At 39.2% G+C, this 10,421-nt stretch overlaps 1 protein-coding gene across 1 annotated transcript; it reads left to right on the top strand.

Moving 5' to 3' along the window:
• The first annotated feature begins 1,447 nt into the window (after positions 1 to 1,447).
• Positions 1,448 to 9,062, top strand: mccc1 (methylcrotonyl-CoA carboxylase subunit). The gene is made up of 19 exons (XM_037674484.1): positions 1,448 to 1,550; positions 1,981 to 2,027; positions 2,472 to 2,611; positions 2,752 to 2,847; positions 3,009 to 3,130; positions 3,250 to 3,397; positions 3,479 to 3,600; positions 3,683 to 3,794; positions 4,407 to 4,488; positions 4,605 to 4,732; positions 4,816 to 4,999; positions 5,128 to 5,237; positions 5,349 to 5,565; positions 5,654 to 5,740; positions 5,984 to 6,033; positions 6,611 to 6,748; positions 6,919 to 7,026; positions 8,734 to 8,805; positions 8,874 to 9,062. The coding sequence occupies exons 1-19, from the start codon at positions 1,495 to 1,497 to the stop codon at positions 9,003 to 9,005; spliced, it is 2,151 nt and encodes a 716-aa protein (XP_037530412.1). The 5' UTR covers positions 1,448 to 1,494; the 3' UTR covers positions 9,006 to 9,062.
• Positions 9,063 to 10,421: the final 1,359 nt, after the last annotated feature.

Below are 10,421 nucleotides of genomic sequence, written 5' to 3'. Positions count from 1 at the left end.
TGAATCCCATGGGGATTCAAACTTTTTATTCTTCTTCGAAGAGCATGAGTGTTTCTTTGGTTCCCTCTTGTGGACAACAAGAGAACTGCAAATACAAATAAAAAAATCAGATGTCAAAACAAAACACTAATACAATTTGATAGGAAGATAACAGTTTATATTTATTCGTAATATTTAACTAAAAATCTGATTGTTTGCAGTTTTATTTTAAACGACCATAATGGGATGATTCGTTTAAAATTAAGACATGTACTGTAAACGAAACAAATAATGTAGCGTTGTCGCCCTCTAGCGGTCATATACAGGAACAGCACTCTTTGTAATGTCCAGTACAAAAGTGTTTCAGGTTTTACATCAAAACTTTTCTTTTTCTTTTTAATTTTTTTTAATTTTCATAAAATGTACTTTTTGTAACAAAATTCCGTAACATATTTCGGATTTATTTTCGTGTATGTTTTGCGCTTATTATTGTCTGTATATATTGTCTGTCTAAAACAGGTCTTTATTGAAAAGGAGTCCTCGTGACTCATTGAAACTAACCTGTATAAATTAGGATTGAATTAAAATTTTATAGTTTATTTGAAGATAAATAAAACACTTGTTTTTTTCTGTGGATTCAAACTCTGGTCTTCCATTAATGAGAACTTTGCCAATTCCGCTATACGAAATTGTAATGCTCTTTTGACAACAAATTACACTATAAAAATATTTACAATCATTATTAAAGTCATTTGTGTGAACTAAACCGTGTGAACTGTTAAATTAAAGGTAAGACGGAAGTACAACTAAGTTATTTTCTTGTCGTTTCACTCTTCTTTGATAATGGTGGTGTGTCTTTGCTGCCCTCTTGTGGACATGATGAGCATTGAAGGATGATTCGTCTAAAAATGACTGAGAAGAACGTAAAATGTGACGTTTCTGCCCTCTAGCGGCCATAAAGAGAATAGCACGTAAGAATATAAAGTGTGCGTCAATATTAGCATATTTAATTCCGAATAATAATTTTTTGGGGTATATGTTGACAAGCTTGAAAAAATCTAACTCCTTAAATCTTCTTCAATCTGAACTGTTTTGGGCAGATTAAAGCAAATTCATTCAGCACTTCATTTTTGCTGAAAAACACCACTTCCTCGGTTTTACGTTCAACTATTTTTTTTTGCGTCGTCTCCTTCAAATTTAAACGTTCTGCCCTCTCGTGGTAATAATCTGTAACTGCAGCTTCTTCTCTTTTTTCTGATTGGTTAATTGCTACTACGGGTCCTCAGTGAGGTCAAGAATGATAATAAAGCTAAAATAACGAAATAAACGTGTTATGTCTGCGCTTTCTTTTTTTACAGTTTAGTCTCACAGGTTTCGCTTGTTGATTGAGGATAAACTTTTTAATCTACTGGCGAAGAACCAGACTGTAAATCTTGTTGTTCAAATTACGGCTTCGCTTTTTCTCTCTCGCCTCCTACTTGTCAGACTTGTTAGCATCGCTAGCAGCTCGTATTCATGGCTGCTGTTATTCTGAGTTTTCCAACGCTGCAAGGCCTAAGGATATTCACACAGTGAGTACAAAACTCTGACAGATGATTTTTGTGTCAGAAAACGGGCATTCGTCCACTGTTTCAATGCTTTCTTAGCTCAGTTTTAGCGTTAGCTTACAAGTTTGTAAGCAGTTCACCTCCTGCGTTAACTACTAATTTATTTAACTGTGACCATTACCTTACTTACACACACAAAAATGCAATTGTCCCCATTGTAAATCTAAATATAATTTTGTCATTTTTTATAGCAGGAGGTAGAAGATGATAAAATCTGAGCAAGGTCAAATAAGATAGCAGGTCTTACTTTTGAGACATTATTTGATTTGTAATTTGCATCATAGTTACGCGAATCAGCGTCTTTTTCTCTGTAATGCGAATATTTTACACGTGTCCAATCTCTTATAACTTGTTGAACTGTAAAGACACTAAGGGTGCATTTTCCTCTCTTCAGAAAACTATCATGGACCAAAAGAGGTGTGCGGCTTGTTTCAGGAGGAGGTGAGTAAATTTATTATGACTGATTTTTGTGTTGGAGTCTCTTATTTGAATATCTGATGACCGTGTCTTAATTTAAAAAACACAGTATCTGAGTAGTGTGACAAATATATAAAAAATGTTATTACAATGACTTTAACAGTCATTTGTTCAATTGGAACAAATGACTGGTAGGAAAGGTCTACCTTTTAGACAAATGTAATATTTGTTGCATCAGATAACTGTTTTCATATAGACCTAATTATCTTTCAACGTAATAAATGCTTGCTAGTAAATTTTGCTCACTACAGATTCATGCAGACATTTTTCATTCTGATGGTGGAAAGCATCAAGTCCCACCTGTCCTAAAAGAAGTTAACTTTAAGTGCGTTTACTGTAACGTCAGTTTAGCAAGAGAGGTCTTTGCAATAAATGTATTGAGCTTTTGATTAAAACCAATCTCTGCAGGGGTGGGAAGGATAGAAAAAGTTCTGATTGCCAATCGTGGAGAGATTGCATGCCGTGTGATGCGTACGGCGAAGAAGATGGGTGTGCGTTCTGTGGCGGTGTACAGCGATGCAGACAGACACTCCATGCATGTGGCCATGGTGAGACACTTAGTGAAATATTCTCATTACTCTCTACCTTCTTTGGTTGCATGTGTGCCACACAGATCTGTGTTCATCGTTCTCCTGAACAGAGTGAGGCATCGTGATCTTAAACTGTTCTTCTGCTTCGTGTTCTGTAGGCAGATGAGGCCTACCACATCGGGCCGCCTCCTTCCCAACAGAGTTACCTCTCAATGGAGAAAGTTTTAGAAGTGGCCAGGAGGTCAGGATCCCACGTGAGTAACACAACAAAATAATATTTTACTTTTGACTAAACGACTCAGGCAACTTTTTCTCCTTAAAGTCATAAAGAACTTTTCATCCTCCCATCTTTTTTAAATTTTATTTATAATTTCCACCTTTCTCTTCATTAAACGTTGCACATTTGTGTTTACAGGCAGTCCATCCTGGTTATGGCTTCCTGTCAGAAAACACAGAGTTTGCAGAAGCTTGTAAAAAGGAAGGAATCATCTTCATCGGACCGCCTTCTTCGGCCATCCGAGACATGGGCATTAAGAGGTGACCCACCTTCCTAAGACACATATTTTTGAGTTTTTCTGTTCAGGACTGAGTGTCTTTGCAACTGTAGACATTTTCTCCAAAAGTTATGATGAAAGTTTATTTATTTCTTGTCTCAGCACATCCAAACACATCATGTCAGCTGCTGGGGTGCCAATCATAGGTGGTTACCATGGAGAGGACCAATCAAACGAGAGGCTGCAGGCAGAGGCTGCAAAGATTGGCTATCCTGTGATGATCAAGGCAGTCCGTGGAGGAGGAGGGAAGGTGAAAAGGCGCAGAAAAAAACCCTGAAATAACTTTGATAACATAACTTTTATGAGCTTGATTAAACCTTGCATGTTTTAGGGAATGCGCATCGCCCGGTCAGACTCAGACTTCATCGAACAGCTGGAGTCAGCGAGACGTGAAGCCAGGAAGTCCTTTAATGATGACGTCATGCTCATTGAGAAGTTTGTAGAGGATCCCAGGTACGCTCAGAGCCAGGCTGGACTGATTTGGTCTTTGAAGGACTAGTGAGTTTACAAATCTCTCACTGTGTGTTGTTGGCAGACACGTAGAGGTTCAAGTGTTTGGAGACATGCACGGTAACGCTGTCTATCTGTTTGAGAGGGACTGCAGCGTCCAGCGGAGACATCAGAAGATCATAGAGGAAGCTCCAGGGGTGAGTGGAGTTCACAGATGTTTACGCGTGCTCAATAATCCAGGTAGAGGAATCTAAAAAAGTTAAGTCTGGTCCTCCAGACTGAAGAAGTCTTTCGGATGAAAGATGAAGCGTTTCTACAATTTTCTTTTTTTGCTGTTTTGCTTTTGTTTTTTTGAATGTCCAGAGGACCAGACTTAACTTTTCTAGATGATGGAGTTCATGTCAGTTTGACACGGTTTAACCAAAACAGAGGGTTTATCTTCAGCATCTTTGCCACATGATACATTTTAAATAAAAAGATCCTGACTTGAAGTTGAGGTGCTTTTTGTGACGTAATCCTTCCATCATTGTGTAATTGTGACATTTTTTCTTGTTATTTGTTTTTAGTCCCGTTAATTATTTGAGTAAAATCACGATTTAAATGCAGGCAGCTTTTTTGTGGTCAGTGAGGCTTCACAAGCGTAAAGGATCTTATGTAGCGTTTTATTTTTAAGCTTTTTCCTTGAATCACAGCAGGTTACTAACACCTTCTTCACCTGAGATCTAAATTATGTGGATTTATAGAAACAGATCACTTGTGAACATATTTGTCCTTTACCTTCCTTCATATTTCCACCTGGACTTTCTCAGCCTGGGATAAGCCCTGAGGTTCGGAGGAAACTTGGAGAGGCAGCTGTCAGAGCAGCTAAAGCTGTGAGCTACGTTGGAGCAGGTGAAGACACACAAAGCTAAACTCATCCCACCACAGCAACTTATTACACATGCACGCACGCACGCACGCATGCACACACACACACACACTACAAATGTTATGATCTATTCCTGCAGGTACTGTGGAGTTTATAATGGATGCTCAGCACAACTTCTACTTCATGGAGATGAACACGAGGCTGCAGGTGGAGCATCCCGTCACCGAGATGATCACTGGAACCGACCTGGTGGAGTGGCAGCTCAGGGTGAGACGGAGAGCTGAAAACTCTCTGGAAACCATAAATTATACTAAAAGTTTAGTTTATTTTTGAATAAAAATCTCTTCCAGGTGGCAGCAGGGGAGCCCCTGCCCCTCCTCCAGGATGACATCAACCTAAGGGGCCACTCTTTTGAGGCTCGTATCTACGCCGAGGACCCAAACGACGACTTCCTTCCAGGAGCGGGTCCTCTGCTGCATCTGTCCACACCTTCAGCAGACCAACACACACGCATAGAGACTGGGGTCAGAGAGGGTAGGGAAGAAATGATCGACAGTCTCGTTTTTTTTATACATTTTCCAACGTCACACCGTACCACTGTAAAAGAAGAGACTGAGAGAAACGTATAAAACAGGAAGTGTTACAGCTGTGTTTAAATACAGGGGATGAGGTTTCTGCCCATTACGATCCAATGATTGCCAAGCTGGTGGTGTGGGGGGAGGACCGATCTGCTGCCTTAAAGAAACTGCGCTACTGTTTACGACAGTATAACGTAAGAAACTCGTTTTATTATTTTATTTTATTATTTTATTATTATGCTCCACATTTATTACAGAATGCTGTTGTAGCTCCAGCGTTCCTCTCTATTCTGTCACGTCTTCAGATCGTGGGTCTCAACACTAACATAGACTTCCTGCTGAGCCTCTCGGGTCACTCGGAGTTTGAGGTTGGAAACGTGAGTACCAGTTTCATCCCTCAGCACTACGCCGACCTCTTCCCCGCTCCGAGAACGCCATCCGGGGCAACGATCTGCCAGGCCGCCCTGGGCCTGGTGCTGCAGGAGAGGAAGCACACGCAGGAGTTCACACAGACCTCCGCAGGTCAGGGCGTCGGGGTAGTGCCACTGAAAGATGAATAACTGCGCATGATGTGTGTGATTGATTCATTTATTTATTTATTTGCCCTCAGATCCTTTCAGTCCATTTGGTTCCAGCAGTGGTTGGAGAAATAACATCCAGTTGAACAGAAATATGATCTTACAGCTGGGAGACGAGAGTAATACACACACACATGCACATCATTAAATTAGCTACACAAGTGCAATGTTTTGACTGTTGTGCAGATTTGTAGACGTATACTGATGATCTGATGAGATTTAATGAAGCCGACGGGTTTTTTGCAGTGCGTTGGACAGAATGTCTCTCTAGGACTAAAACAATGTCCGTCACCTCTTGATTTGTGTTTGTGATGATTCAAAACAGATTTTGAAAACATTTCCCCTATTTTATTTTATTTTAGAAGTCGATGTTGTCATCACGTACGATTCGGACGGAAACTACAGAATGCAGGTTAGCCGGAACGTTTACTGGATTTATTGAACGTCTGATTATGATACAAATGATGACTGCTGATTTATTGTCATGTTTATATTTTAGTGCAGTTATTAGGAGTGAATTGTTTTTTCTGGTGTGTTTTTATTTATAGATTTTCATTATTTATAAAATGGTAAAAGACACATTAAATAACTGGAAGTGGTACAATACAGAAATTTTATATTTATATAGAGTTCAGAATTAGAGAGCAGTAAATGAATTTAAAGGTCTAAATGCCAATCATTTGTATTTTTAATAAATGCTTTTTGCAACTTACCTCTTGACTCTAACTGCACAGTCACACTTTTACTAATAAAAAGTTTTATACCAGACAATTTGAAATGATCAAATAAAAACATACTAAGTGAACTGTAGTGTTTATTAAAGCAATTGCCGACTTATAAAATAGCTTTTTTTTCTAATTAGTTTACATAATGCCGTTCGGTTTATAAAAACTATCATAAGAGTGATGTTCTTTTGCATTTTACTTTGTTTAAATTCGTCTCTTACTATTTTACCTGAATAGGCCTGGGTGTAAACGCTCTTGTTTCAGGTTGGTGAGGAGGTCTACCACGTAACGGGGCAGGTGGAGGTGGAAGGTGGAGCTACGTTCTTGCACTGTTCAATAAACGGAGTGAAGTCACGTCCCAAACTGGTGATCCTGGACAACACAGTGCATCTGTTTTCCCTCGTAGGTTTCTGCTCAAAACAAACAAACAAAAAAAGCTTATATATTGTTTTTTTTTAAAGTACATAGTATATTTGGCCCAGACATGTTCCTTACAGATCAGGGATCCTAAAAGTCTGTTTGAAACCTTTTTAAATGTGCCGTCAGCTGCTGACTGAACATCTGTTCTGCAGGAGGGGAGTCACCAGGTGTCTGTTCCAGTACCAAAGTATCTGGCTGGTGTGAGTGGGACAGGAGCTCAGGGGGGAGCTGTGGCCCCCATGACTGGAACCATCGAGAAGGTGAAGATGATTTAATGGGTTTTATTTTTTTATTCCCAAAGCTGGTCTAAAGGTGTTCCCCATTCTGACTAAATGAGGCGATTCATTCCACATCTCTGATCAGATTAGGCAGTTATGCTCAGTTTTAAGAGAATTAAAAAAAAAAAAAAAGCTAAAAATGATTTCAACTGATAATTGTTTTGGTGAAGAGAGAGCTGGACCAGAAGGCCTGTCTGTTGATTTGGTTTAATTTCACTTATCTACAACAATTTACCCTCCCACCCCACAATCTTATAAAGGTTCACGCGAGTCGTTTATTTTAGCTGCAGCTCCATGCGACCTGGTCTCAGCTGGTTCTTGACACTGAGGAGCAGCTTGTGTTGGACTGCATTTGTTGATGCATTCTGAGCAACATCCTGTTGCAAAAGGCCATGTTACATATACTCAGTGCATGTAGGTGTCTGATAAAAGGTACTATGTTGTAAAGTTTAAATAAACAGCATGTATCTCACCTCAGCTTTATAACTCGAACCCCTCACTCTCTGCTCTTTGAATTGAGAAAGCTTCTCGGATGAGAAGCGAAACGTCTCCTGTTACAAATAAAGTCCAGTTGTTTTTTGTCTTGAACTTTATAAAATCCAGTTGTTTTTTGTCTTGAACTTTTTAAAATTAAATAAACTGCTTAATGTGTATGCTGTACTTTTTTTAAGGTTTGAGTTGTTTTAAATGGCATAAATTAGTTCTTAAAGGCCCCTCTTTTTAGAAGCTGTTAGCTTAACTCTTTCATGTTGACTTCTTTAAACAGTCGCTCTGACTGCCATCTACTGCAGGTAAGACGCAGACTATTCCTAGCAGCTCCACAGAAACCAACTACTAAAATAAATCTGAAGTATTTTCTTTAAGGGTGAGGAGCTCATTCCTTTGTTTTACATTGTTAGTTTTGTCGTCTGATTTTGGAGATTAAATATTTATTTTGAGAAAGACGGGGAAATGGGGAGCTTTTTGAATTTGTCCGCCAAGTGCTGGCTCACAAACCTGTCCTGGGTGAAGGTCAGATGGACACAAGGTGTGAGCAAACTGTGGCTTTTTCACAACTGGTATAGTATTTGTAATATTAACCAATAACATTGCAAGTTTTCCTAATATTATGCAGCTCTGTTCGTAGATTAGATTAGATTAGACAGAACTTCCCTATCTGTTGCTACTTTCCAGACAACTACAGATGTTGGCTGAAATCGCCAAGAAGTTCAGAAGAGGAGGAGAAACGGTTCTGATGGCTTCTGTCTCTCAGGAGTTAATTAATCGTTAGATTCTCCACCTTTTGAAATATTTACAGGGTGTTCAATTGCAGGAACCTTCTGCAGCCGTGTTTCTAATTAACTTATTGATGAGACAATGTTAATGACTTTACCAGCAATCCTTAAAGACAGATACTTGAACTCTTTTCCAATCTGGCTCTTAGAAAGTGTTAATTTATTGTTGCCAAATATTAAATCGACTTACGGAAACAGTCATTGCCCTAAATATTCTTTACCTTCATTAGACTGGCAGCTAATGTCATGAGTTTACTGAGCTCAGCTGCAACGCCTGCGTCAACAAACTGAAATGACGTTTTAATGTGATTCAGTTGCAAATTAAAAAATGAGATTGTAACTTGCACATTCTTATTATTGACCTCAATGTTTTAGTTTTTATTCTTGAATTAAAGCAGCTGCTGTTTGTGTTCAGGTGCTGGTGAAGGCTGGAGATAAAGTGACTGTAGGAGACCCGCTGATGGTCATGATTGCCATGAAGATGGAGGTGAAGTCTCACTCTAACACTCACCTCTCACTCCGAGTGTGTAATGACGCTGATTTTCGTTTTTGCAGCACACGATCCGGGCGCCCAAGTCGGGCGTCATAAAGAAGGTTTTCTTCAGCGAGGGCTCTCAGGCCAATCGTCACGCAGCTTTGGTTGAACTGGAGGAGGTGGAGGAAGTGGAGGAAGGGGGCAGCCAGTAAAAGATTCACCCACAATCAAACAAATGCACCGGGGGAGCTGGAGGAGGAGGAGGAGGAGGAGGAGGATGGAAAGCTGCGAGTGTTTTGGCTCATGTGTTGAAATGTGTTTGGGTCAGTCTGGATCAGATGTGATCACGACTGGTAACTAAATTAACTTTAAACGATGAAAAACTAATAAATTAATGTGAAATTTTACAGAGTTGAGGAGCAGATAGTCTCATATAGAAACTGATGAATTTAATGATACATTTTAATAAATACAAATATTTTCTGAGTTATTACACGAGTGATAAATTATGTCAATTTGAAACCACGACTTGTTTGTCTTTCATTATTGACTGCAGCGAGTCGTGCTGTTCTTCCTCTGTAGGTTTTCATCGGTGGCGGAGGCTGTTTAACGTCTCGATTCACTCCCAGTCCCTGCCGTTGTTCCCTTCAGCAAAACACGAGATGTGATGGGAGAGGCCAAAACGTCAATTTAAAGTTTTCTGTTTCTATCTAAACTTTTTCATCTCCTTAGTGCGCAAAGGATAAAGATACAGTTTTAGGTGGAACAATAAAGAATGATTTAATAAAATGTAAAGCATATTTAGTAATAAAGACATGAAACAATGTTTTCAGTCAAATTTGCCTCACTGGTGCAACGCTGGGAGTAGCTACATCTATTTATCTCGTTTTGCAAGCACTTTAAATTATTTGTTACTGAACTGAAAGTAACGCAGTTGTTTTTGTAATTCTAAGTTATTTCGGTGATGAAAAAAATTATTTTGAAGAGTTTAAACCAAGATTTTTCAGTCCATTCTTTCTATCCAGACTGACACCAAACTCAGAAATTATATATTATATCATATTACAGATGCACTCGACAGTCGTCAGCCTTGATATTTTTTATGCACAGTTGTTTAGTGATCAGATTTGTCCTCCAAAATAATCCTGGAAGAAAAGTCCGCCTCGGAGGGATCTGAGTGAACAGACGTTTGCTTCTGTTTAAATCCGCCAACAAATGATTATCACACAGACGACATGTGATTCACATGTGAGTCACATGTGAGCAGCTGCATCAGATCACTCTCCTCAGAGCGCTGTTACAGACTGAACTGTGTTCACTTCCTGGACCGTTTGTCGATGATAAAAAAATGACTTGTTAAATTTAGTCATGAATTGTTTTACTCTACGTCCAGCCGTGTCAGATCTGACGTGTTCACATTTAAGTTGTGTGGTTCGTTTTAAATCGATCAACTCCTTAACACCATTTAGTCACAAATCTGTTATCAGGCTTTATGAATTAAAATAAGTGAAGACGGTGCGTGGCTCTGCAGTGATCCGTCTGTGGCTTGTTTTACACAAGTGTCCTGCTCAGCTCACAGGTTTAAAAAAAAGTAAGAATTAAAGTTTTATAAACAAGGTGACGTTCGT

This window comes from Nematolebias whitei, chromosome 3, assembly GCF_014905685.2.
Source record: "Nematolebias whitei isolate Nwh7 chromosome 3, NemWhi1, whole genome shotgun sequence".
In the NCBI taxonomy this organism is placed as follows: Eukaryota; Metazoa; Chordata; class Actinopteri; order Cyprinodontiformes; family Rivulidae; genus Nematolebias; species Nematolebias whitei.
Note: the sequence above shows the minus strand (reverse complement) of the source record. Positions and strands in the feature narration are given on the sequence as shown.

Excerpts from the sequence above, each read along its gene's own strand:
- mccc1 (XM_037674484.1), top strand. The coding sequence starts at position 1,495 with ATGGCTGCTGTTATTCTGAGTTTTCCAACGCTGCAAGGCCTAAGGATA. Across the intron at positions 4,733-4,815 it reads TGGTGGAGTGGCAGCTCAGG|GTGGCAGCAGGGGAGCCCCT; the intron begins GTGAGACGGAGA and ends AATCTCTTCCAG. Across the intron at positions 7,027-8,733 it reads TGACTGGAACCATCGAGAAG|GTGCTGGTGAAGGCTGGAGA; the intron begins GTGAAGATGATT and ends GTTTGTGTTCAG.